This window comes from Aotus nancymaae, unplaced genomic scaffold (genome assembly GCF_030222135.1).
Source record: "Aotus nancymaae isolate 86718 unplaced genomic scaffold, 86718_ANA_hifiasm-v0.15.2.pri h1tg000029l, whole genome shotgun sequence".
Classification (NCBI taxonomy): Eukaryota; Metazoa; Chordata; class Mammalia; order Primates; family Aotidae; genus Aotus; species Aotus nancymaae.
The window spans coordinates 52,203,132-52,229,411 of NW_026988442.1; the positions used below are offsets into that span (position 1 = coordinate 52,203,132).

General features: G+C 39.9%; 1 protein-coding gene across 7 annotated transcripts in view; it reads left to right on the top strand.

The window, feature by feature from the left end:
- ITGB6 (integrin subunit beta 6) overlaps positions 1 to 26,280 on the top strand; it is a 136,961-nt gene that overhangs the window by 83,766 nt on the left and 26,915 nt on the right. For all 7 annotated transcript variants that reach the window (XM_064382687.1, XM_012454830.1, XM_064382686.1 and 4 more), the window contains 3 exons: positions 20,353 to 20,442; positions 24,278 to 24,412; positions 24,627 to 25,044. In XM_064382687.1, the coding sequence (XP_064238757.1) occupies positions 20,353 to 20,442; positions 24,278 to 24,412; positions 24,627 to 25,044 (643 nt within the window). The remainder of the gene's footprint in view (positions 1 to 20,352; positions 20,443 to 24,277; positions 24,413 to 24,626; positions 25,045 to 26,280) is intronic.

Consider the following 26,280-nt stretch of genomic DNA (forward strand, 5'->3'; position numbering starts at 1 on the left):
ACACCCCCATGAACTTGCATCAGGTTCTGTAGAAAGGATCCAGCAGAAGATGCTATCTTGCATTTTGAATGAGAGGAGGGTATTGTACTCCCAGGTGAGACTGCCTTCTGCTGCAGACCAAGGAAGTTCCTTGCAATCAAGCTCCATACTTGAAACCTTTGTTCTACTCAGAGACCATACGGGTTCACCTGATCTGGGCATTTTCTTCAGGCTCTTTAGTATGTGATATTTGTTTCCAGTGGTTTTAAGTAGTAGAATTGCAGTCGAGATTTTTTTAAAAATACCCCCAAATACAATAGTGAGTCTATTCTGCCTTTGATCCTCAAGGCTAGTGTGAGAGGACCCTGGGGGTCACAACACCTTCTCCACAGCAAGGCTCCAGTTGAGAAGCGGGAGGAGGAGTTGCACAGAACTTTTCTTCAAAGGGGAGTCTGGGGAATGCGATTGATGATCGTGAACATAGACTCCCATAACTCACTTTGGTAATAGTCTTTAAGACCCACAACTCATTTATAGATCTCCCCAAAACCGCTATTAAAAAGACAGAGGAAGATGAAAAATAACTACGTGGCAAAACAGAATCTGTCAGATTTAAGCTTGCTGCATCCATGATTCCCCTGTTGCAAGGGAAATGATCATTTCCAAGGAAAATGCCAGATTAGAGCCTGCCTCTAATGTAACAGCAGGACATTTATTTTGCCTGTCTTCTAATCTCATTATGAGGCGAATTTATGTTCTGTCATGATCTGTGGTCTTTGCCATCCAGGCTTCACTAAATTTAAAGGGACATTTTCAGGGGGTCATTTGATAGTCCAGGTCAGCCGTCCACTCTATGACTCTGATCATTTCATTATTTTATTTTTATTTTGATGGGCTCATCATTCCATGTGCATTAGTGGGGGCAGGCAGCAGCCTGGTCTGCAATAACAGCAGCATAGCACATCCCTGAAGCCTTCACGCAGCATGAAAATGCTGATCTCTCATTTTATTGATAATGAAAACTGAAAACAGACCACTAATGGCTTGTGTTGCCTTTCAATTCACATCTTTTAGAAGAAGCCTGTGTGTGCAGGAGTCCTGTGAAATTTTATCTTCGGATAACTGTGATATAAGGAACGTAGCTACTGAAGAATCACTGAAAAACAAAACCAGTGATAGAATAAATAAAGCAATTAAGTGGTTAGATCTCATGGAAATTCCAGAAGGAAAATTATTTGCCCGAGTTACATGTTAAGCATAGCGACTTGCCTGCACAGGCGACAAGGCTTAGGTTCAATGAAGGCCCTGTCTGCAGCAAATAAGATTTATGTTGCCCACTCACGGAATGCAGGAAAAATGACTGAGTTTTTAGAAATTGTGGCAGGATGCTTTGGACCACCCAGGTGTCTAGTGTGCCTGTATGTTGTTGTAATAGAGAAAAACAAACAGTGAAAAGGGTAAAGTAAGCAGTTCTGCCTTCAGTTCAATATGACTGCAGTGTGCACCCCAGACTCCAGCCAATAGATTATTTTTGAACAAACTTATTATTATGAATAGTTTCCTGTTTGTCCAATTATAGGGTTCTAAAGATAACGATGATAATAGAGTGAGCAGTGGGTAGTATATTACCTCCTAGTGCTAACTACCATTTTGAATCAGGATTCAATTACCCAAGTTAAAAAAAAATTTTATATTTCCTCTGTTGTTTTTAAATGTTTACTGTTAATTTATATTAAGATAGTATCAGGCCACTAAACCTTAACTGTCTTATTTGAATAGTTTTTCCTTCCTAGCACTCTATTGATATAAAAAGCAATTAAATCAATACTCTTTATGACATTGTCAAATCATATTATTAATCACTGCGGGCTATTTGCAAGGCTTTAAAATATCCTGTATCTGTTCAAAATATCTACATCTGACTGGAAAAGATGACTTTAGTGAAGTTAATAGCAATCATTATTATATGACCTGATATTTGTGATGTGATGCCAAAATACAGCAATTAGAAAGTAAACAAGGGGCTGGGTGAGGTGGCTCACGTCTGTAATCCCAACACTTTGGGAGGTCAAAGTTGGGTGGATCATGAGGTCAGGCGTTCAAGACCAGCCTGGCCAAGATTGTGAAACCCCATCTCTACTACAAATATAAAAATTAGCCGGGCACAGTGGCAGGCACCTGTAATCCCAGCTACTCGGGAGGGAGGCTGAGGCATAAGAATCACTTGAACCCAGGAGGTGGAGGTTGCAGTGAGCCGAGACCATGTCATTGTACTTCAACCTGGGTGAGAGAGCAAGACTCCATCTTGAAAAAAACAAGAAAGAGAAAGAAAGAAAAAAAGAAAGAAAGAAAGAAAAAGAGAAAGAGAGAGAGAAAGAAAAAGAAAGAAAGAAAACAAGAAGTACTATGCTGGTACTTCCAGCTTACTCACTAATTTCTATGACCACTAATTGATATCTCTTGGCTATTAGGATAAAGTGATGTTTCTAAAGCATGGGGACGGGGGGGGGCACAAGCAGGTTTTTATGCAGCCAAAGGGACGTTTCCTCTGGAGACAAAAAACCTTCAATCATTAGCTCTTTGAGGAGAATGACAGGTTTTACTCATCTGTTTAGGCCAATTCTTGATGTGCAATAGATTCTCAGCAGGTATTTGTCAAATGAATTAAAAATTGCAATAAATGCATTTCATCTTTTTAAAAATTGAATCAAAAGAAAGGCTTGAAGTTTTGCATGACAAACACTTGTTAAGATTGAGGAAGCCCATGTGCACAGAGCAAGTGGGGGCACCTGCGCATTGCCAGGACCTTCTGCGGCTCTGGCTGTCCTTCTTCCATCCCGCCCACATTGGAGGCAAATGGCAATAGCGGAAAGAACACTCTGCCATCAGTCTCAGGACCAAATGTTGGAGAAGTTCCACAGCCTTCCAGCAGGCCGTGAAAGGAACACCCTAAGCAAGTACCCACATGATGGCCATTAGCTCTATAAACAAACGTAAGCATCAGCCACATATGCTATGAGCCTGATGTTCTTGTGTGGCTTGCGGAAATTATCCACCATATATAAGTTTTCATTTTTCAAGAATCAATAACCCAGCTGTTATTTAACCTCTTCTTTCTTCTACTTGGTTCTTTTGAGCTTTTCACTGAAGCAAGGGAGGAAAAGAGGCAGAGAAAATAGAGAAAATAAAAATTGGACCCCTTTGCTATTTGTTGACCTGTTTTATTATTGTTTAGTTTTATAATGTTCCTGTTGGAAAAGATCAAAAGAATTTTGCTCCAGTGGAAATCTCTTGATCTCTCTGGCCTCAGTTTTTAGAAAATAAAAAGACAGGGCGGGAAGACTTCCAACCTCGACAATCAATGACCTTGATTCTGGTGGAGGGAAATTACCATGAATTCCAATGATCTCCATACAAATGACAAAGTTCAGCAAGCTGTACTATAGCGAATTTTAGGGCATAGTCTAGATATTCTTTATCCTATCGATCTCATTCTGTAGTGGAGTATTCTAAACTTGTGATTTTAGTAAAAATAAAATCATCTAGGAGTAAAAAGACAAATTGTGGATTATGAAACATCTCCATGGAGTTAATAAATTGTTCTTTATTTAAGTGTAATGGAAAGTATTTTCATTTCTCCTTAATTGATAGTATCTTGGAACAAAGACTGAGGAGGGCCAGCTGCCTACACTTTCCTCATTAATGAAAACATCCCTTAGAGAGGGAGGATTTGGAAATAAACCTTATGTCCTCAGATTATCAGAGTTGTTGGGAGTGTTTTCCAAGCTAATTAATAAATCCTAACCATGAAAAATCATCAGTCACTCCTTAGATCACACATAGTACTTTTCTTCTAAAGAACTCAAAGCCTTATAATTGAGAAAGTATACATAAGAAAGAAAAAGGTACAGGTTTAAAGCAGGATCTCAAGGAGATGCCTGATTACGCCAACACTTGTAGAAATATAACATGGGATTATTTTTTTCTTGAGACAGAGTCTCACTCTGTCACCCAGGCTGGAGTGCAGTGGCATGATCTTAGCTCACTGCAGCCTCCGCCTCCCAGGTTCAAGTGATTCTTGTGCCTCAGCCTCCCGAGTAGCTAGGATTACAGATGTGCGCCACCATGCCCAGCTAATTTTTGTATCTATTAGTAGAGACAGGGTTTTGCCATATTAGTTAGCCAAGCTGATGTCAAACTCCTGGCCTCATGTGATCCGCCCACCTTGGCCCCCCAAAGTGCTGGATTACAGTTGTGAGCCACCTTGCCTGCCTAAAATAGGATTTCGATAATGCAAGCTCTAAATGCTTTGAGATTTACACAACCCCCAGGATGCCTAGCATATCACTGAAACTAAGATGCTATGGACTGCATAGTCACTCATTCCCTCATTCCTCAAACATTTCATGAGTACCTACCATGAACTAGCCCAAAGTTTGTGACTATAGAGGAGAATAAGATCTAAGGCTTGCCTTAAGAAGTCTCACAGAGCATCAGCAGACTTGTAAACTAATATTTTCCCTAAAAAACAGAATGAGGGCATTTTAGAGATTGTGCTCTGGAAAAAGACTCCAGCCGAGGGGCCAGAGTTTTCACGTCTGTCAGTGTTTTTACTCTTTTCTATTTGCCATCCTTCTTATAAGGAGCAGTGAATTAATCGGCAATCATAAAACTGCCTTTGATGCTAATAGTATCATGGTGTTGGACCAAGCCTTTCACTTTATAGGGGTGAGGACTGAGGGCTGGAGATAATATGCAACTATGACTGTGATAATAATAGTGTAATAGGAAACATTTGTCAAGAGCTTATTAGGTGGAAGCCTGGAGGCTCAGGATTTTACACACATTTTATCATTTAAACTCCCTCTTAGGGCTACAAAACCCAAAATAGCAACGCTAATTGCATGTAAAAGCCAAGATTTGAACCCAGATAATCTGAATCTACAGTCGCAACCACTGAGATAACTCACAATTGAACCTGGGCCGCTGTAGTGAAAAAGCATGATGATTCCTAGCCACCAGACCACCAGAGACACAGACTTTAAAATAAACTAACCACCTTTTTCTTTTTTTTTTTTTTTTGAGACAGAGTCTCCTATTGCCCATGCTAGAGTGCAGTGGCACAATCTCAGCTCACTGTAACCTCTGCTTCCTGGGTTCAAGAGATTCTCTTGCCTCAGCCTACTGAGTAGCTGGGATTATAGGCACGTGCCACCACGCCCAGCTAATTTGTATGTTTTTAGTAGACAGAGAGTTTCATCATGTTGGCCAGGCTAGTCTCGAACTCCTGACCTCAAATGATCCTCCCACCTCGGCCTCCCAAAATGCTGGGATTACAGGTGTGAGTCACCACTCCTGGTCAAGTAACCAGTTTTAAAAAGCACAGAACCCAAGGGTGAAGAAGAGCTGCCTGACAGATGAACCAATAGATGAATTCCGTATAAATTGCAGAGTGCTTTAAGGTCAGGAAATACTTCATCTAGGGTTCTTCACTATTTAAAGCAATTTAAAGACGTGTAGAGTTGAAAAAAAAAAAGATACTTAGATTTTGGATTCTGCCCTGTGCGTTGTTTAAGCTCTGCGTGGTAAGAACAGGCTACACAGCTAGCGAGAGTTATGCATTGGGTCAACACATCTAAAACAGCTACTATCTATAGTAATCACAATCTATGATTCCCATCAAAGTGAAAAAGTGGGGGCATGTGGTCTGACCAAGACTATAGGTTTATTATAACAATACAGTTCAAGTATACAGAAAAATAGAGTAATATAATAAACACCCTCCGGGCATGGTGGCTCACGGCTGTAATCCCAGCACTTTGGGAGGCTGAGGCGGGTGGATCACCTGAGGTCAGGAGTTGAAGGCCAGTCTAGCAACATAGTGAAACCCCGTCTCTACTAAAAATAGAAAAAATTGGCTGGGCATGGTAGCGAGTGCCTGTAATCCCAGCTGCTCGCAAGGCTGAGGCAGGAGAATCACTTGAACATGGGAGGAGGAGGTTGCAGTGAGCTGAGATCGTGCCGCTGCACTCCAGCCTGGATGACAGAGTGAGACTCTGTCACAATAATAATAAATAAACACCCACATACTTATTGCCAGTTTTCTCAAATGTTAACATTTTGCCAGGGTGTTTGCTTTGGATTATTTAAAGAAACGAAACATCCCAGATCCACTTGCATGCTGTGTAACTGCCCAACTCTGGTCCAGTCCCCTTCTCCTTCTACAGAGGTAACCAGTGTCCTGAACTTAGTGTTTGTCATTTTTGCATTTGTTTTTTGTGCCATACACACACACACACACACACACACACACACACACACACATATATGTACATCCATAACTAATTATGTAATTTTGGCTTATAAGCTTAATTTCATGCTGTACATATTATTTTTACCATTTGCTTTTTGACTCAATGTTATGTATTTGGGGGTTTTTTTACTATATTTTCTTATTATGGTAAGATACATATAACATAAACTTCACTATTTTAGCCATTTTTAAGTGTTAGTTCTGTGGCATTAAGCACTTGAAGCACTCTGCCATTTATAGAGAATTTATCTATTGGTTCATCTGCCAGGTATTGAAACATTGTTATGCTCAGTGTTCTGTTTTTGAGGCTTTTCCATGAAAATACATATTGGTATAGTTTACTCCACCCCACTGCTATGCACATTCCATTCACAGTCTTATGGGCAATGTATTCATTCTACAAGCAAGGGTGTCAGGTTACTTCCCATTGTGCAGCATTACAAATGTTACAGCCATGCACATCTTTGCACACATATACCCTACTGAGGATTTATATCTAGAAGTGAAATCCCTGGGTCACAGGAGAATGGCATCTGTACTTTTACTGAGTTTATCCAAGTTGCTTTCCAAAGTAGTTGTGTCAGTTCCTCTTCCACCAGCAATGTAGTGGGGAAGTATGGCCAAAACAAAACTTTATTCTTTTTCTGATTATAAAACTAATATATACTGTTTGCAAAAAGAAAAGTGAGGGGGAATATAGAAAACCCAAAGAAGAAAACAGAGATCACTCATAAGCTTACCACTCAGACACAGCTAACCATTGTTGACATTTTAGAATATGTTTTTCCGGCTGGGCATGGTGGCTCACGCCTGTGATCCCAGCACTTTGGACCTCACTGGAGGTCAGGAGTTCGAGACAAGCTTAGCCAACATGGTGAAATCCCATCTCTACTAAAAATATGAAAAGTAGTCAGGCATGGTGGCATGTTCTTGTAATCCCAGCTGCTCGGGAAGCTGAGGCCAGAGAATCTCCTGAACCTGGGAGGTGGAGGTTGCAGTGAGCCAAGATGTGCCACTGCACTTCAGCCTGGGTGACAGAGTGAGACTCTTTCTCAAAAAAAAAAAAAAAAAGAGTAAGTTTTTCCTTTTTTCTTTGCATATATTTACATACTTAGACTAGCTGGTATAATATTATACATTTAAGTATGTTCAAATATTTTGAATGTTTATATATGTATAGCCTAATAAAGGCATACAAATTAAATTGCACATAGTTATACATCAAACATTTTTATTGATGATCATAACTATGTGAAATCAAGATCATCCTAGAAAATTATGAGCCTATAGTTGCCAAACTTAACAGGTGTCTACTTTAAAATAAAAGCAAACTTGTCCTCTCCCACCAGCAGCCCGAAACCTGCACAACTACTGCGTTTTTACGTCCCGGGTTACTTTTTACATATTCACATAATACTTTGGCTACTTTTTTACATGTTTTTGTTATAACATTAATAAGACCAACAAATTATTTCCAGCATTCATTTTCTTATGCCTGATAGTGCCCCTTTGACTTTGACATCTGTGAACAAGACTCCTCTCTGAGCTGCTAACTGCCCAAAGTTGTGTAATTACCCTTCTCCGCTTTCTCTGTGTCTCACAGCACAAGGGGACTCCTGCCTAATTCAGTTACCCATGTATCCCCTAAAGCCTTTCCTATGGTTGCAGTTGGGCACTCTGTGTAATATCTGTGAGGCTGGCCCAGACTATAAGTTTGAAGGGAGCTCACCCAGCTTGTATCACTATGCAGGAGTCTAACAGCAACCAAGCATTTTCCACATGGCACAGCCTTTGAAATAATCACACATGGCATCAAGGCACAAAAAGACAAGTGAAACTGACAGCCCCTGGACATAAGAAGAGTTTAAGACTATTATATATATATTAATTTTATGCCTGATGATCCAAAAGAGCCCCAAATATCCTACCAAGGGGCTAGTACTCATAACATGGTTTAGGATGAATCTTCAGAAAGTAAACGTAAAATTTTGGAAATCATTTGTTGAGCTTGAAGAGTTGAGATAATTATTTATGAATTCAAGGGTTGGCACCCTTTTTTCTACAGGGTTTTCAGGTTTTACACATAAAAATGCAGCAGATCCAGTTAACTTCGAATGTCAAGTAAGCAACAAATAATTGTTAGTATAAATATGTCCCATGCAATATTTGGATCACACTTACACTAAAAATTTTTCATCGTTTCTCTGACTTTCCAGTTTATCTGAGCATTCTGTATTTTATCTGGCAGCCTATCTACAAAGGGTCAGATAGGCATTGTGGCCGCATGGTTTCTATCATAATTACTCAACTCTCTCATTGTAGCATGAAAGTAGCCATGGACAATACACAAATAAATGAGCATAGTTATTTACAAGAACAAGCAACAGGCCAAATATGGCCCATGGGACATAATCAATCCCTGCCTTCATTCGTTCATTCTACAAATATGTATGTGCTTTCCCTGTGCCCAGCACTGGACTAGGCTGTAGGCGTACAGAGGAGAATAAAAAAAGACCCCGTTTTGTCCTCATGGACTTGTAATCAAGTATGGAGAAATAGACAAGAAACAATGAACAAATAACCAATTACAACTTTAAATAGTGTTATCAAAGAAATGGAAAGGAATAATGTGCAGCTATGGACCATAATTAAAAGGGAGAAAGTGAGAATTTCCTTGGATAGAATTTTCAGGGAAGATGCCTGTCCAGAAGTGATCATGAGGAAGCAAGCTGAAGACTGAGGAGTTTTCAAGAGGCAAATGCACATGCAAAGGCCCTAAGGCAGCAAAGGACTCAGTTCCCAGTGTGCTTGAGAAAAGGAGAAAAGGCCAGTTAGCCTGGAGTGAGTAGGGGTAGAAGGAGATGGAGTGGGAGAAGTAGGCAGAAACCAGACCCTTCAATCTCGAAGGCAGTGGGAAGTAAGCAGGGTGATATTCTGTGGGTAGCAGCATCCAAAAGCATTTTTGTTGCTGGGTATAGATGTCACAGGTGTGTGCCAGGCTGAAAACCCTGGATAAACTGTGGGTATATAGGTTTAAAAACCTAATGCCTTCATTTTCCAAATCACTAAAACTCCTCCAACAGACTATTCTGCAACAGCAGTTCTCAACTTTGGTGCTCATTAGAATCACGTAGGGATCTTTACTAACAAACCCAATTCATAGGCTACACCCTGGTCCAATTGAGTCAGCATCTTTGGGGCTGAGACCCAGGCACTAGTGGTTTCTTTTTTTTTTTTTTTTTCTTTTCCTTTTAACTGGTGTATCCAATCAACATGTGGGTTGGGGGCTGTTAAAATGCAGACTCTCATTCAAGAGGTTTGGTCTGGGGCCTGAGAGTCTGCATTTCTAACACGCCTACAGATGATGCTGATACTGTCAGTCCACAGATCATACTTCAAATATCAAGGGCTGAAACCCCCTTTGCAGTCCTTGCACATACACGTACTTGCTATTTTCTCATCCCCTTCATTGCCTTCCTACTGGTCATCCTTCAAAGTTTTATTACCTGCCGTTTGGCCTGTAAAGCACATAGGCTGCTACTGAACCCCACATCGCTTCCTATTTTAAAAGAGCTTTCTAAAGCTTTGGGACTTGAATTAGTCAGCAAAGAGCTGCAATTCCTCTCCAAAGGCAAGGTAATCTTATTAAGAGAAGATCTGAAGTATCATTAGGAACAAAATTCTCAGTGCAGCCTCTTTGTTCTCTAAGTCTCCATCCTCCAGTGCTTCTCTGTGCATTTGTTTGTCTCAGAACAGTCATGCACCGTGGGTCCATTTGTCTTCCCTTATCACTCTGTTACTGCTGCTGAGCACTCGCTCAGCTGCGCGCTCCAGCTTCTTAGCTGACAAGATAATTACATTCTGGGCAGACTGGGAGAAAGACAGGTAGTGCTCAAAAGTTCTGATGCTGACTACCTAGTCATTGCTGGGGCAGACTTCAAGATCAAGCACCTGATCTAATTAGCACACTCCCATTGCTACCTGCCTGCCTATGGAATGCTGACAATTGAAAGCCTGAAGGCAAAGCAGATATCATGCAACCCAGAGACAGACATTCATGCTACCCTTGTGCCAGGAACAATTACATGTTCTTTTTGGAATCTTGGGTGTCCTAGTAACACAGCTGAGCCTGGGGGTAAACTTTTGCATAATACTGGAAGCCCTGCATTTACTGATAATGAACATGAGAACCAGCAGAATAAAACCCCACAAGAATGAAAGACCTCACGGGAAGAAAGCCTTCTGGTTGCCTTCAGAAGAAGGACTCTTTCAGCAAATCCAGTCCGCCTCTAGCTCTGGAAGAAGCATGTGGCTCCATAAAAGCAAAGCTTTGCCAGCAAAGAAAAGAGCTGTTTTTCTTTGACCAGATAAATAGCACAATACAGTCCCCTAGGAATTTTTTTTTTTTTTTTTTTTTTTTTTTGCCTCTATGCTTTTGCTACTTCCTACATTTATTTCAAAATGTAGCCTTTGAGTTTGAAAGTCATTAGAGCCACAACCCTTTTCTCCCTTTCTTTTTGCTTTGGGTAGAAAAGTGCTCTATAATCTCTAAATCCTTATAATAAGTGTTGTATAATCTCTAAGTCCATATATAGACATATGCATGTATATACATAAAAGATATGTGCGTATATATATACGGCATTATTACCTTACATTTCTAATAAGATTCACTTGCTGCTGGCATTTGCACTAGTTTCTCTGGCAGGGGCCTGATGAAGAGGAGTGAACAGTAGCTCTAGAGTCAAGACCTATTTCTACCATGTATTACATCTGTGACTGGGCAAGGTACTTACCTGTCCAGTTAAAACTAAGGCTTTAGGTTAAAGAAATCAAAAGAACCCTAACCCAGTGTTATGGGTTGATTCATGCCTCCCTCCCCTTTTAAAAAATATGTTAAAGATCCAATGCCCAGTACCACAGAATGTGACCGTATTTGGAAATAGGGTCATTGTGGATATAATAAGTTAACTTAATAGGAGGTCCTACTGGAGTAGGGCAGACCATTAACTGAATATGACTGGTGTCTTTATATGAAGAGACACTGAGACACCGACACTTGAGGGAGAACATCATGTGACAATGGACACAGCAACTGGAGAGCTACATCTACAAGCCAAGAGGCTCCAAGGATTGCTGCCAGAAGCTATAAAGAGGCGAGCACGGGGCTCAGACTGCCAGCCTCCAGAACAGAACAATTTCTGTTGTTGCAAGCCACCCACAAACTGGTGTGGGACTTTAGCAACCCGAGGAAATGAGCATACCCATTCAGGTTTACTTACTAACCTCTCTTGGAGGTCAACAATTACACTGCAAGCCCAAGACAGCCATTGCCAGGCACCTAACAGAAGTGATCTGGTTAAGAGGTCTGGCTCTAGAAAGAGAATATAAGGAAAGAGGATATGAGTGTGTGGGTTCAGTCCTCCTACTTCCTGGCTGGATGACGTCAGGCAAGTTAACGACACTTTCTAAGCCTCAGGATCTTGGCCACAAAACAGGAATAATAAGGGTGCCTAAGTAGTAGAACTTCCATGAACAATGAAAGGGAACAGCTACAATGTCTAAAGGTTAGCTCTAGCTATTCTTTTCCCTGTGATGGTGGGAGGCAGGTTCTAGGTACCTTAGCTTTGTCTAAACTGCAGGTTCCCTGAGCCAATTAGCCCTGAGTAGATAAAGAGCAATGTGGTCCACTCCCCATGCATTCCTGCCACCACCTCGAGGCTATTCCAAGGTCTCTCCAGGAGCCTTGGGCTTCTGAGGATGCAGGCAGTGCTTGGGGATGTCAGGGGGCTTGTGAAGACCTCTCAATCCTGTTCTAAGGCCCCTGAGTTGGCAACTGCAGCTTCTGAAGAAAGGGAGAGACATAGAAAGAGGCAGATGAGATTCCTGTGAGAGCCAAGGAGTCTGCCGGGTCCATACCTCCCTTGGCTCAGGGAGAGGAATCCAGGTAGGAGTTGATGACTCCTTGTGGTCAAATACCCAACAGATCTGTTAGTTTTAAAAATTTTAGCCATTCTAGTGAAGTGAGTACACACTGGCATCTCATTGTGGTTTTAATGTATATTTCTCTAGAGATTCCTAATGTTGAACACTTCACATACTTATTTGCCACTTGCATATCCATTTTTATTAAGATGCCTTCTTCTTGTTGATATGTAGAATGGTTTAGATATTCTGGCACCATGTCCTTGGTCAGATGCAGGTACTACAGATATTTTCCTCCCACTCAGTGGCTCCTTCTCATGCTCTTAAAGGCATCATTTAAGAATGAAACTCTTAATTCTTAAAAACAGACAAATTTTTCAAGCAGTTTTAGGTTCACAGCAAAATTGAGTAGAAGGTATGGAGACATTTCCCATATACCTCCTGTCTCCGTAAATGCATAGCCTTCCCCATTATCATCTCCCACCACAGTGGCACATTTGTCATAACTGATAAACCTACACTGATACATCATTATCACCCACTCTTGGTGTTGTGCACTTTATGAGTTATGTATACTTATATGTATCCACCTTTCTAGTGTCATACAGAGTAATTTCACTGCTCTAAAACTTCTCCATGCTCTGCCTATTCATCCCTCTCTGACTGGCCCCAGACCTCTGGCAACCACTCATCTTTTTACTGGCTCCACAGTGTTGTCTTTTCCAGAATGCCATATAGTTGAAATACTACTGTATTAGTCTGTTCTCACATTGCTATGAAGAACTACCTGGGACTGGGTAATTTATAAAGAAAAGCAGTTTAATTGACTAAGAGTTCTGCAGGATGTACAGGAGGCATGGTTGGGGAAGCCTCAGGAAACTTACAGTCATGGAAGAAGATGAAGGAAAAGCAGGCACAGAGAAGAAGGAAGAGAAAAGGGGGAGGTGCTACATGCTTTTAAACAAGCAGATCTCATGAGAGCTCACTCACTATCACGAGAACAGCAAGGGGAAAGTTTGCCCCCATGATCCAGTCACCTCCAAAGAGGCCCCTTCTCCAACATTGGGGATTACAATTCAACATGAGATTTCGGCAAAGACACAAATCCAAACAAACCATGTCAACAACCATATGTAGACTTTTCAGATTGGCTTTCTTCACTAAATCATATGCATTTAAACTTCCTCCATCTTCAAATAAATGAGCTTGATAACTCGTTTATTTATAGCTCTGAATCATGTTCCATTTGATGAATGTACAGCAGCTTTTTCTTAACCTTTTCATCTACTAAAGGACATTTTGGTTGCTTCTAGGTTTTGACAATTATTAATAAGGCAGGTATAAACATCTGTATACAGGTTTTTGTGTAGATATGTGTTCAGCTCTTTTTGGTAAATTCCAAAGAGTTTGATCGCTGGATCATATGGTAAGTGTTTGTTTTGTTTTGCAAGAAACTACCAAACTGTCTTTTGTAGTGACTGTATCATTTTGTATTCCCACCAGCAGTGAATGAAAATTCCTGTTGCTCCACATCCTGGTCAGCATTCGGTGTTGTCAGTGTTCTGGATTTAGGCCATTCGAATATATGCATAGTGGTATCTTATTGTTGTTTAATTTGCATTTCTCTGCTGGCATATAATGTGGAGCATCTTTTCATATGCCTATTTTTCATCTATCTTCTTTGGTGATATGTCTGTTAAGGTTTATGGCTCATTTTTTAATTGAAATGTTTGTTTTCTTGTTGACTTTTAAGAGTTCTTTGTGTATTTTGGATAATAGTCCTGTATTAGATGCATATTTTGCAAATATTTTCTTCCTGTCCATGACTTGTTTTCTTGTTCTCTTGACACTGTCTTTCACGGAGTAGTTTTTAGTTTAAGTCCAGATACCAATTCTTTCTTTCATGGATTGTGCCTTTGGTGTTATATCTAAAAAGTCATCAACAAACTCAAAGTTACCTAGATTTTTCTCCCATTATATTTGTGGAATTTTATGGTTTTGCATTTTACATTTAGGTCTGTGACCATTTTGAGCTAATTTTTGTGATGGGTGTAATAATGTGTCTAGATTTTTTTTTCATCTGAATGTTCAGTTGTGCAAGCACAGTTTGTTGAAAAGACTATCCTTGCTCCATTGTGTTGCCTTTGCCCCTTTGTCAAAGTTCAATTGACTGTATTTATGTGGGTCTATTTCTGGGCTCTCTATTCTGCTACATTTGTCTGTCTATTCTTTTGTCAATACCACACTCTGGATTACTGCAGCTTTATAGTAAATCTTGAAGTCATATAGTGTCAGTCCTCCAACTTTGTTCATCTTCAGTGTTGAGTTGGTTATTCTGGATCTTTTGCCTCTCCATATAAACTTTAGAATCAGCTTGTTCATATCCACAAAATAATTTGATGGCGTTTTAATTGGCACTGCATTGAAACTATAATGAAATTATTAATTTGAAGTCTTATTTATTAATCTCTTCCGTTATGGGTAGTGCTTTTTCTATACTACTTAAGATATTCTTGCTAATCACAAGGCCATGAAGATAACCTCCCTGACCTCTACAGTGATAAAAGTCAAAATAGTGGTTGTGCTTTTGTGGGGAGGAGTAATGACAGGAAGGCAACACAAGGGAGGATGCCAGGGGACTGGTTATAGTCTATTTCTCTTGCTTGCTTGCTGGGTTGCTTTTTTCCTTCCTTCCTCCCCTTCCTTCCTTCCTCCTTTCTTCCCCTCCTCCCTTCCTCCCTTCCTCCCTTCCTCCCTTCCTCCCATCCTCCCTTCCTTCCTTCTAATTTTTTTTTTTTTGAGGCAAGGTCTCACTCTGTCACCCAGGCTGGAGTGCAGTGGCTGCAGTTATGACTCACTGCAGCCTCCGTCTCCCAGACTCAAATGATCCTCCCACCTCATCCTTCCAGTAGCTGGGACTGCAGGCACACACCAACATGCCAGTCTAATTTTTGTATTTTTTGTAGAGATGGGGTCTCACTATGTTACCCAGCTGGTCTCGAACACCTGGGCTTGAGTGATCCACCCACCTCAGGCTCCTAAAGTGCTAGGATTACAGGCATGAGCCACTGAGCCCAGCCTATATTTTATTTCTTGATTTCCTGGATGATGGTATTTGCTTGTTTACTCTTTACATATTCCTTGAACTATATACTTATTACTGGCATACTATGTATGCTATGCTGCCATTAAAGTATATGAGAGAGAGAGAGAGACAGAGAGAGAGAAAGGGAGAGAGGGAGAAACAGGGAAAGAGAGAGAGAATGCACCGAAAGGAGCCATTGACTGAAGAGATACAAATTAATAACAGAAAATACTTTGAAAGACTAGAGGAAAAATTTGTGAGCAGACTATTTAACATCATAAATTCTCAGTATATAAAAGCTAATATTTTAGTAAATATATTTCACTAGAATACATATAGTAATTTCAGATAGAAACACTTATGTTGGTTAATAATATAATATTAAAAACAAACAGTGGTGTGGGCATAAAATAAAGTAACATTAGTGACACATTAGTGACGCTTCATAAAGAGAGTTAAGCAAGCAGAGAGTCTAAAGGGAAGCAACTGGCTGCACTGAGCATTTGGTTTTACAAATTCTTTCTTAAAATGTGGTAGATTTGATCATTAAACATCGTATACGTGCATCAAAATGTCACACTGTACCCCATAAATATGTACAGTTCATTATGTGCCTATTAAAATAACAATAAAAGCTAGAATACATTGCTGCTAGCTGATATGTGACCACTCAGCTTCCGACTTCTCACCCTCGAATGAGGGGCATGTGTCACGTGATCTCTATCAAATGAGGGCTGCTGAGCTCTCAGGTGGGAAGGGTCTTTGAGACTATAGTAGAAATGTCACAAGAGTGGGCTGTAAGGGCCCGGTAGAGTCACTGTCCAAAGCAGAAACCAAATCAAGATACCCGGCAAGGATACAGTTAATACCAAACACTGACCCAGCAGACAGCCAGGTTCTGAGGAGCTAACCACACAGGAGGTGCAGTCGGAGCAGGAATGAGCGTAACGTCAGGAGCGGCCCCTTCTGCAGGTCAGAAAGTCAGGATATCACCAAAGCCAGGGAGGCTCTACAAGGTCCTCAGCCCGAGTCTTTTTGAAGAGAAGGCCAACCAACTGCCTGTCCACAGTTAACCAGGCGCAGATGTGTGACCACATGCTCCTCTGACCTGAGCCAAGCAGGAGCACACACCTGACAGCTGGTTCTGGCAGCCAGACACTGAGAGGCACCAAACTGGGAGTCACTCTCTGAGAAGAGCCCAGGATGTGCAGGTGGGAATGCAGGTGCTTTTCTCTGTATCACACCTGCCTGCTAAATGGCTCTCTGTCCCTTTCTTATCCTCTCTCTTCGACAAAGAGGAGATTTCCAGGGAACAAATGCAGACTGTTGGATAAATGTATAATCTTTCTGGAGATGGGGGCCGAGTGAAGAGATAAATAGGGCTTGAAGAAGGAAGTTAAGAAAACTAAGGTAATCAGAAGGAATGAGTGAGAAAAGCAACCTCATGAATTCCTGGGTGGTATGGTAGGGAAGATGGGGAAAATCCGTAATTAGGATATTCTGCAGATAGACAATGGAGAATTCAAGTCCAAGCATAAGAGCTTGCATTTCTAATCAGCTCATGCAATATCATGTTTGCAGTGTTCACCATTTCTAATATTCAAGCACCCTCTTTTAGAGTCACAAATGCTATAATTCATCACATCCAGGCGTGCAAAATCATCCTTTTTCAAACACTAAACATGTTTAATCACAACGATTTATAATAGCACGTTAAGACTTTAATGAAAGGAAGGCATTGGATACATGATATTTACAGTAATCATAATACTATGATATTTAAAGTATAATTTTTGACAGTGTTAAAGCAAGAAGCCAAATTGTCCATATTTTGAGTTGATTATTTAAAATGCTTTTGGGGGGACTCAGCATCCAGAAATTAATTAACAGTTTTCCTCTGCGAAATCATCAGTGTTATCACTAGTTACTGCTACCGGCTGCCAGCCCTTTTATATCGTAGCTCTAGTGGCAATCAGCAATTAATGCTAACCACTTGTCCTAATAGCCAAATGCCAAATGTCATACCACATGCAGGATCATAATTATGCTTTAGGAAGTGGACGGGTTTGGCTTTGTCAGCCAAGAATTAGCTGCAAATTTGGAGGCGCACTTAAACTAGTGCGTGACACCTCACCCTCGGCATTTCCAGGATGTTTTTCAAGTACAGCAGTTTCTTTCTTTTCTTTTTTTTTTTTTTGAGATGGACTCTAGCTCTGTCACCCAGAGGCTGGAGTGCAGTGTGTGATCTTGGCTCACTGCGACCTCTGCCTCTGGGGCTGAAGTGATTCCCCTGCCTCAGCCTCCTGAGTAGCTAGGATTACAGGTGCACTCCACCATGCCTGGCTAATTTTTGTATTTTTAGTAGAGACAGGGTTTCACCACGTTGGGCAGGCTGGTCTCAAATTCCTGACCTCATGATCCACCTGCCTCAGCCACCCTGGGATTACAGGCGTGAGCCACCACACCCAGCCAATGATAGCAGTTTTATACAAAGCTAAGGGCCTTGAAATCCTTCTCCCAAGGGACCTAAATGTTTCTTTGTGAAGCTCTAAAGGTTCCCTTTGCTGTCTCTTTTGGGATCAGTCAAATTTACACACATTCCAGCTTCACTTAGCAATTCAAGTTCCTGTGTAGGTGTTCGCTGTTAACCACACGTCACATGCTTCACAGCCCTTGGTGACATGTGTTTATTTGGGAAGGTAAGTCCATAAACCAGTGCCTTCCTCATATTTTACAAGTTTTCCCTGACTCAGGGAAACAGAAGGGGGTCCTCCATCAACAGGCAGCAATGTGGTACATGGGGTAAGGTAAGGAAGGAATGTTACCTGGATTACTGCCCACAGCCCCCCTCAATAATGAAACAGTGTCAAGGCAGAGCAGCATCTCAATAAGAGTTCAGAGTTTGCCTGGCTCAGCAGCTCACACCTGTAATCCCAACATTTTGGAAGGCCGAGGTGAGAGCATTGCTTGAGCCTAGGAGTTTGAGGCTACAGTGAGCTATGATCAGGCCACTGCACTCCCGCCTGGGCAACAGAGTGAGACCCTGTCTCTAAAAATAAAAATTAACAAAAAAAAAAGAATTTAGATTTCTACTGACTTCAAACTTCAACACAATCATGAACACTAAATTAGTGGAACATTACAAAGCCTCAAATCAAAACCAAAACCCATTTTTCTACCCAGAAGTTTTAGAAAGCTTCGACTCACCTAGGGGCCCACCTCTAGCAAGTGCCCGGGACACCCTGCATGCATTCCGTGTTCTCATGTCACCCTGGCTTCATTTGTTCCTCTCCTTGGTTCCCTTTGTCCTGATTTATTTTCTTAGTATCACTGTTACAATTAATGATAATTATGCATTCTAATTTAGTTTTGTGCATTTTCTAAAACACTTAAATCTTCTTTAAATAAGATAGAATATCATTATGTTTGAACTATAAGAGTTGTCCTAATTCCTTTACTCAAAGCTTTACTCTTTTCTTTACTTTTTAAAATTTTCTTACTTTTTTCATACAATTTTAATAAACTTAGTCATCCAATTTCACAGCACACAGCGACTCAGAAGACCACAGCTGACAGAAAGAGTGGTTGTTGACATAGTACAGTATAGTAATCCTACTTAATAGATGCTGAATGCAACAATAAATAGATAAATGAGTAAATTAGTAGGTGAGTAATATCTTAGAGCTCACCAAAGAGAAGGTAGAAATCATTTAAAAACAAATATAAGAAGCAACAGCATAACAGTCAGGGCCCATTTGGTATGGGTGTGACCTCTCTGGGATTTCAAAAGCCTTTGATGATTGTAGAACTATAGTTTATTTTATTTATTATTATTATTATTACTTTTTTTGAGACAGGGTCTCAATTTGTCAACCAGGCTGGAGTGCAGTGACACTATCTCTGCTCACTGCAGCCTCAACCTCCTGGGCTTAAGCAATCTTCCTGCCTCAGCCTCCAAGTAGCTGAGACTACAGAAGTGCCACCACTCCCAGCTAACTTTTGTATTTTTAGTAGAGACAGGGTTTCACCATATTGACCAGGCTGGCTTAAACTCCTGAGCCCAAGTGATCCGCCTGCCTGAACCTCCCACAGTGCTGGGATTATAAGCATAAGCTACCATGCCTGACAGAACTATAGTTATTATTGATGAGTCTAACTCCATTCCTTCAAGAAAAACTCAAAGTATTTGGGGAAATCTTTAAGAAGACAGGTATATGTATCATACACCTTAGAAAACTTTTCATTTGGAAACAACAAAATAAAAAACATAAAACCCCCGGGCAGGGAAATTTTCAGCTGTCTGGAAAATTCCCTTCTTTGCCATGCCTCATTCTCTGGCCTTGCCCAATACCTGGAGTGATGATGAACTCATATTGCTAGTTCTCAGGTGGGAGCAACACCTCAGGAGAAGTACTGTGGGTAGAGAATGCTTTCTGCACTAGCTTCTGACTCACTTGACGGTGATGTGGTCGGAGCAGTTCCAACTAAACCCAGCACAGTACTAGCATCCTGAAAGGGAGCTCATCACCAGGAGGAAGGGAGAGCTCTGTGCAAGCATCCAATAATTCATTCTCTTTCTCCACCAAGTGATTACGCCTTAAGACCCCTAAACTGAATGACTTACAGAATGACCTGATTCCCCTCGTTGCCCATGTGCACCAAACCTTGGTTTCTGCAGCGTTACCAAAAGAGAAGTTCCTGGGTATGTGCGCAGAATGTTTTAGACATATGATGTTTCACGAATGGAAGATATTATAGAAATATTACTATTATTTGAGACTGACTCCTCTGGAGATGTAAATCACAGCCCTAGACCATGGCAACCACAGACCCTGGGTTGCCCCAGTGGTGACTCTGTCCAGTCCATTTCCCGCTTGAGCACAGGAAGCACCACAAAGTAGAGGCTACAGTTTCGGGAGAAAAGCAGGTTTGTTATCACAAACCTGTCTTCCCCAGTCAGTTAAATAGAGGCAATCAGCAGGCTCAAACCCACACTTTTCTCAATTACCGTGAGCAAACATAGATTGACTTACTTTTTTTCTGTTTACAGAATTACGCAAAACTTATTCCTGGAGCTACAGTAGGGGTACTTCAGAAGGACTCCGGAAACATTCTCCAGCTGATCATCTCAGCTTATGAAGTAGGATATTTTACAGCTGGCTTCTTTTTTGCATTTCTTTGGTATTCGAAAACTAAGATGTGATTTCGGCTGTTAAATGTTAGTTACTTGTTGGTAGAGAGAGTGCTTATCCAAAAAAAGTCTCTGCATGAATGCAGCCAAAATACAAATTTTGTTCATTTTGTTTGCTGATCTTTTTGAAAGGTGTAGCTGAACATAGAAAATCCATAAAACTGATGATAAAATTGAGATTGTTTTTATAATAATAAGCAAAAGCAACATTGTTGCCAGCACAATTTTAAAGGCTCCACAACTCATACAATTAAGCTCTCCTCTGTCTGAAAAAAATGAAGTTTAAATTGCAAGTGAGTGATGGAATTATGTGGAGAGCTAACTCTACAGGCTTGACAAGACTAGGTCATAACTCAAGCAAAAATACAAGTGTTGGCCATGCACCAAAACACCAGCACACAAAGAACGCACTTTTTCATTTCTATACCTTTGGGAACTAGGGACATTTTCCACCGGTTTGTGAGTAGGTGTGTAATTTTTTGCTTTGACTTTGGGAATTAGTACCTGAGGACAGAATTCCTCCCTTAAAATTAGAATATGTACCTACAATGTTGCTATGTTCTCATTCTTTGCCCCCATTTCATAACTCAGTTAGTCAACAATGGATGGCTGGTTGTCAATTATTTTTAATTTTGATTCCTAAATATCAGCCCCCTTTTTTTTGCCTTTACATACAAAAAAATACACACACAGAGAGAGAGAGAGAGAGAGAGAGAGAGAGAGAGAGAGAAAGCCCTAAATTAGGATAGGAATGAAAAAAAGGAAATTTTTTAGAAAGGAGTAAAGCTTTAATATTTACTTTAAACAGCAGCTATGTAAGAACAAATTAATAACAATTCTCCTGATTTTTGATGTTTTAAAATTACAAACAAATGGTCCATATGCAGTATATGCCAACACATAGTATGTACTGAACCAGCATTCTTTAACCAAAATGACATATCGGAATCCACAGGGAGTTTTTAAAAATAAGCCTATCCAGATTCCGCTCACAGACATCTTCGAAGGCCTTCAGAAGAAATGAGAGCTACATATCTTGGAAAGAAAAACAAAAACTCCCCAGTGATTTTGACATTGTCCCACCAATTTTTGAAACTCCTCTGAAGGAGGAAAAGCAAGATATTCCTTCTCAAATACTTCATTTCTTCAGAAAATAAAATACAGATGTGTTTAAAATTATAATTAAAATTATAGGATGATGGTTTTGTTTAGTTTTGTTTGTTTTACTGATAGCCTCAGAAATTTCAGTTTTCTTAGATCACATCAAATTAATCACCACATTAGCTCATGCTTGAAATTGTTCCAGACAGAGAATGCTCATCAACAAAATGCTATAAAAACCTTCCTCCCTCTCACGCAGTAATTAAAGTTTTAATGTGTAGAGTCAAATAAAATCACACAGCAATCCTTCACTGTACTAGAACACACTCTATTTTTTCGAACCCAATACTCTCAACAGTGTTGGCTACTAACATCTTCAAAGAAATTAGGCAGATTAGAAAACACTAAATTGTCAAAAATATTTTCCCTCCAATGAGAGCAGCCCCATGTCTCTGCTTGCTCTGCCAGGGGTTATGGCTCACTTTATGATCCCAAATACTTCACATAACTTACAGGGTAGTTGAAATCAAGGCATGAAACATTTGAATTAAATCTTCTGCCCTTGTTTTGCTATCTCAGAAATACTAAAAAGAAGTATCTATTATTCTCGAATGAAACCATCTTGCACTGGAGTTATTAGTGGAACTTTCTGATTCACAGGGCGAAGTCTGTACTAGATCCTGGCACCAGTTCAAATTATTTTTCTTCTACTGTGATTTTTAAATGTATGCTAAAAGGAATTTAAAATATGGGGACCCATAGACAGAATTTCTTCCTAGTCTATAAAAAGAGAGAGAAGGAAAGAAAACATATTGAGAGAAAACATAAAATGCTTCTGACTGACCTCTAGTAGGGCAGAGGTAGACACTTTGTGTTTATAACTTTGTGGCTACAAACTTCAGTTCAGTATTTTACAGTGCCATATAGATATTTTTAAAAATGTTAAATATCCATATATATTTATCTGATCATCATTCACTAGTTTTCTTTCTTCCCTAATCGTATAATAAAAGCTACTGAATTATCAGCAATCCCAAGGATAAGTTCCTCTGCTGCCATTTGCATTCCAGGAGGGAATTGACTTAGTTTCTTTTGCTTTTCCTGGTTCATAAGAGATGCTCGATAAATGAATGAATGAAACGATGAAAAATGCAAATAATCATTTATGTCGTTTCCTTAGGAAATTCACACTAAAATATTCCTGGTCAAATTTGCAATGTGCTGTTGAATTACCGCAATGCTGAAATTTCCTTTATTTAGGTCAGATTGTGTCATCTGCCGGACCTCATTATTACTGTCATGGTCTTCCTGGTCATATCCCTCATTCTTCATTCAGCTCCTGACTCTAGCTCCAATATTGCTTCTATTTTAATCTTATTGTTTCAGTGTAAACAGATTGTGGAGGAAGGCAGAGTCATTTTACTATACATTTGGCAAACTTGCACATAGGTATCAAAGATCTCATATAGCCCATATATATGTACACCTACTATGTACTTACAAAATTTAAAATAAAACAAAAATTTTTAAATTACACTTAAGGAAAAATGGAAGCTAAATATGCTTTTAAAAGGCCAACAAGAAAATGGGTCCATGGACTTAAAACTTTTGGATTAACTGAAGTATAAATTAATTCATAATATTTTTAAATTAATTTTATTGTTTTTCTATTTTTCAAAATTTGGTTTGGTTCACCCAAAATATAGACTTTTATTTTGTAAGCGAACAAGGAACAGAGAAAGTAAGATGATAAACTTCTTGAGGACAGAAAGCGGTCTTGTGTTATTCCCCAGACCTAACTCCAGACTAAATGTACAGTAGGTACTACATACATTGCAATATTGGTTTTAAGGCACACTTTCTGCCCACATTTCAACATCTCTAAAATTGAGCTGCACCTTACAATTGATAGTGAATTACAATCACCATTATGGTGCCAGGCAGCAGTCATGGTGTAGTTTTCATGGACAATTGTGATTATACTCACTTTAATTTATTAAATGCATTGTTGCTACTTACATATTAAGTTTAACTGCTGTTTTAAAATATCTTCAAAAACTGTGTACTGTGATTCGATATTGAAATGAAAAGTTTATTATGTATGCAGAAATGTACCAAAACAGAGCAGCAGGGTGTAAATTTGATATCAACGAAGCAAATATTCATTGGTGGAGGAATGACTTCAATTCTGGATTCTTTGTGAAGCAACAAACAGCTGGTTTATGGGAGCTAAGAAATCATGATACACCTAAAAGAAGCTGTTGTTAAATTTTGTTACTGAGATATAAGCAAAAGAATTGCCTTTCATATGCCAATCTGTGCAATGCAGGGCAGGAGAATTTGCCAAATCTTTCAGAATGGGTAAAATAATTTTCAAAGCAATTATAGATGGACAGGACTGACTCATATGTTGTGAAGAACATCTTGAGGCATTTTGTCATAGTTTAATTGTCATAAGATAATGGCGTATCTTATAATTGTTGATGCCTTAGATTTGGTAACATATCAAATGTATATATTGATTGCTCGCTTTCTTGCTTTTGACTGATGATATACTGAATTTCTTTTGACGCCCAATTTAGTTTCATTCATTTGTAGTTCAATGAGCATGATTCACAGTTTCTTCTTCTGGCTATATTTTTGGGGTTGTGACTTCACTGAACTCTTTATGTTGTAACTGAAGGAACTGCGGTCTGAGGTGGAACTGGAAGTATTAGGAGACACTGAAGGACTCAACTTGTCATTTACAGCCATCTGTAACAACGGGACTCTCTTCCCACACCAAAAGAAATGCTCTCACATGAAAGTGGGGGACACAGTAAGTAGCTGGCCAATAGACCATCTGAATAAATACTTGGATGGGTCAGAAGTTAGCTGAATTCACTGAAGCTGGATTTCTTTCAAGAATTTTAAAAGCAATTTTCAAAGATTTTTCTAGTAAATGCTTTTGGCAAAGCTGATTTCCGTGCAGCCTTGTTTCGCCTCATGCATTTTGGTGGATGCAGGGAGATAATTAGTATTTTCTTTTTCAGGCTTCCTTCAATGTGACTGTGAATATCCCAAACTGTGAGAGAAGAAGCAGGCACATTATCATAAAGCCTGTGGGGCTGGGGGACGCCCTGGAAATACTTGTCAGTCCAGAATGCAACTGCGACTGTCAGAAAGAAGTGGAAGTGAATAGCTCCAAATGTCACCACGGGAACGGCTCCTTCCAGTGTGGGGTGTGTGCCTGCCACCCCGGCCACATGGGGCCTCACTGTGAGTGTGGTGAGGACATGCTGAGCACGGATTCCTGCAAAGAGGCCCCAGATCATCCCTCCTGCAGTGGAAGAGGTGACTGCTACTGTGGGCAGTGTATCTGCCACTTGTCTCCCTATGGAAACATTTATGGGCCTTATTGCCAGTGTGACAATTTCTCCTGCGTGAGACACAAGGGGCTGCTCTGCGGAGGTAGGCTATGTCCAAATCCATCTTACCCTGTAGCTGTTCAAGTCTCAGCAAGGGGCTTGGCATCCTCTGCCCCTTCCACAGTTTCCTGGGCATAGTAGGTGCTCAATAAATATTTGCTGATCAGCCTTAGACCTAGGGTAACTGAATCTTCTCTTGTAGGTTTTCTGGCTCTAACATTCACTTGGGGTGAGATCTCTGCCAACTGAACTTGTATCTCTATTATTGTTTCCCTGAGAGTAAGTGAAAGATAAAAGTGCTTTCTCTCTGGTTGTCACCCAAACTCTACAAAAGTGTCTGTAATATGAACTCCATTACCTTCCAGGTTTTTCTGGATCAAGCCACTATGTCTGACTGGCCTTTTAAATGTATATGACTTTGGAAAAGTAAAAACTAGATGGACTGCTAAATGAGCATGCTACCAAGGATAAGGAGCACAAAAATATACTAAACAGGCTTTCAGGGCCTTCACTCATTCCACAAATATTTATTAAACACCTACTAAGTGCAGGTACTAGGTTAGGCACTGGGCATAAGAAAGATGAGTAAGTGCATATGTGAAAAAGCCTACAGGAAGGACAAAGATGGAAAATTACTTGGAATATCCTGAGAAATTTGAGAAAAATTTAAAATAGAAATAAGCATGTTTTAATATCCTATGTAGATGTGAAATCACTATAGTTTAAGGATATATTGTATATGACTTGTAAAATCATTTTGATATATATACATATATAAGTATAACCTATTCAGAAAAGAATTACCAATATGTTAATATACCTTTAAACAATACAAATTTGTGTTACAGATTGAAATATTAACTGAATGCTGAGTTTAAGCTTTAATGTCTCTGTTCACACTATGTAAGCAGACAGCTATTCAAATCAGAAAGCCATTATCTTTATAGAAAACTAAGCAAGTTATGTTTTTAAAAGACAATGTCAGGAACATATGAAAAACACTAATTTTCAGGGAAAAAAAAGACCTGAGAGAAAGAAGCATCAGAGAATTCCAGGCTTTCTGAAAACCATCTGATGCCCTTAGAAGTGAACCTACTTTCATTTCATTGTTGCTGCTGCTGTTGCAACCAATAGGTTCTTCTGAGAATATATGCCTTTTTCCCCCAGAGAGTGAAAAATTTATGGTCTGTGCTGATCAAGACACATTTCTCTCCCTTTTCATTCAAAGGTTTATTTCCTGGTTTAATAGGTGTGTTTCCAAACCCACATAAGTCCTCTT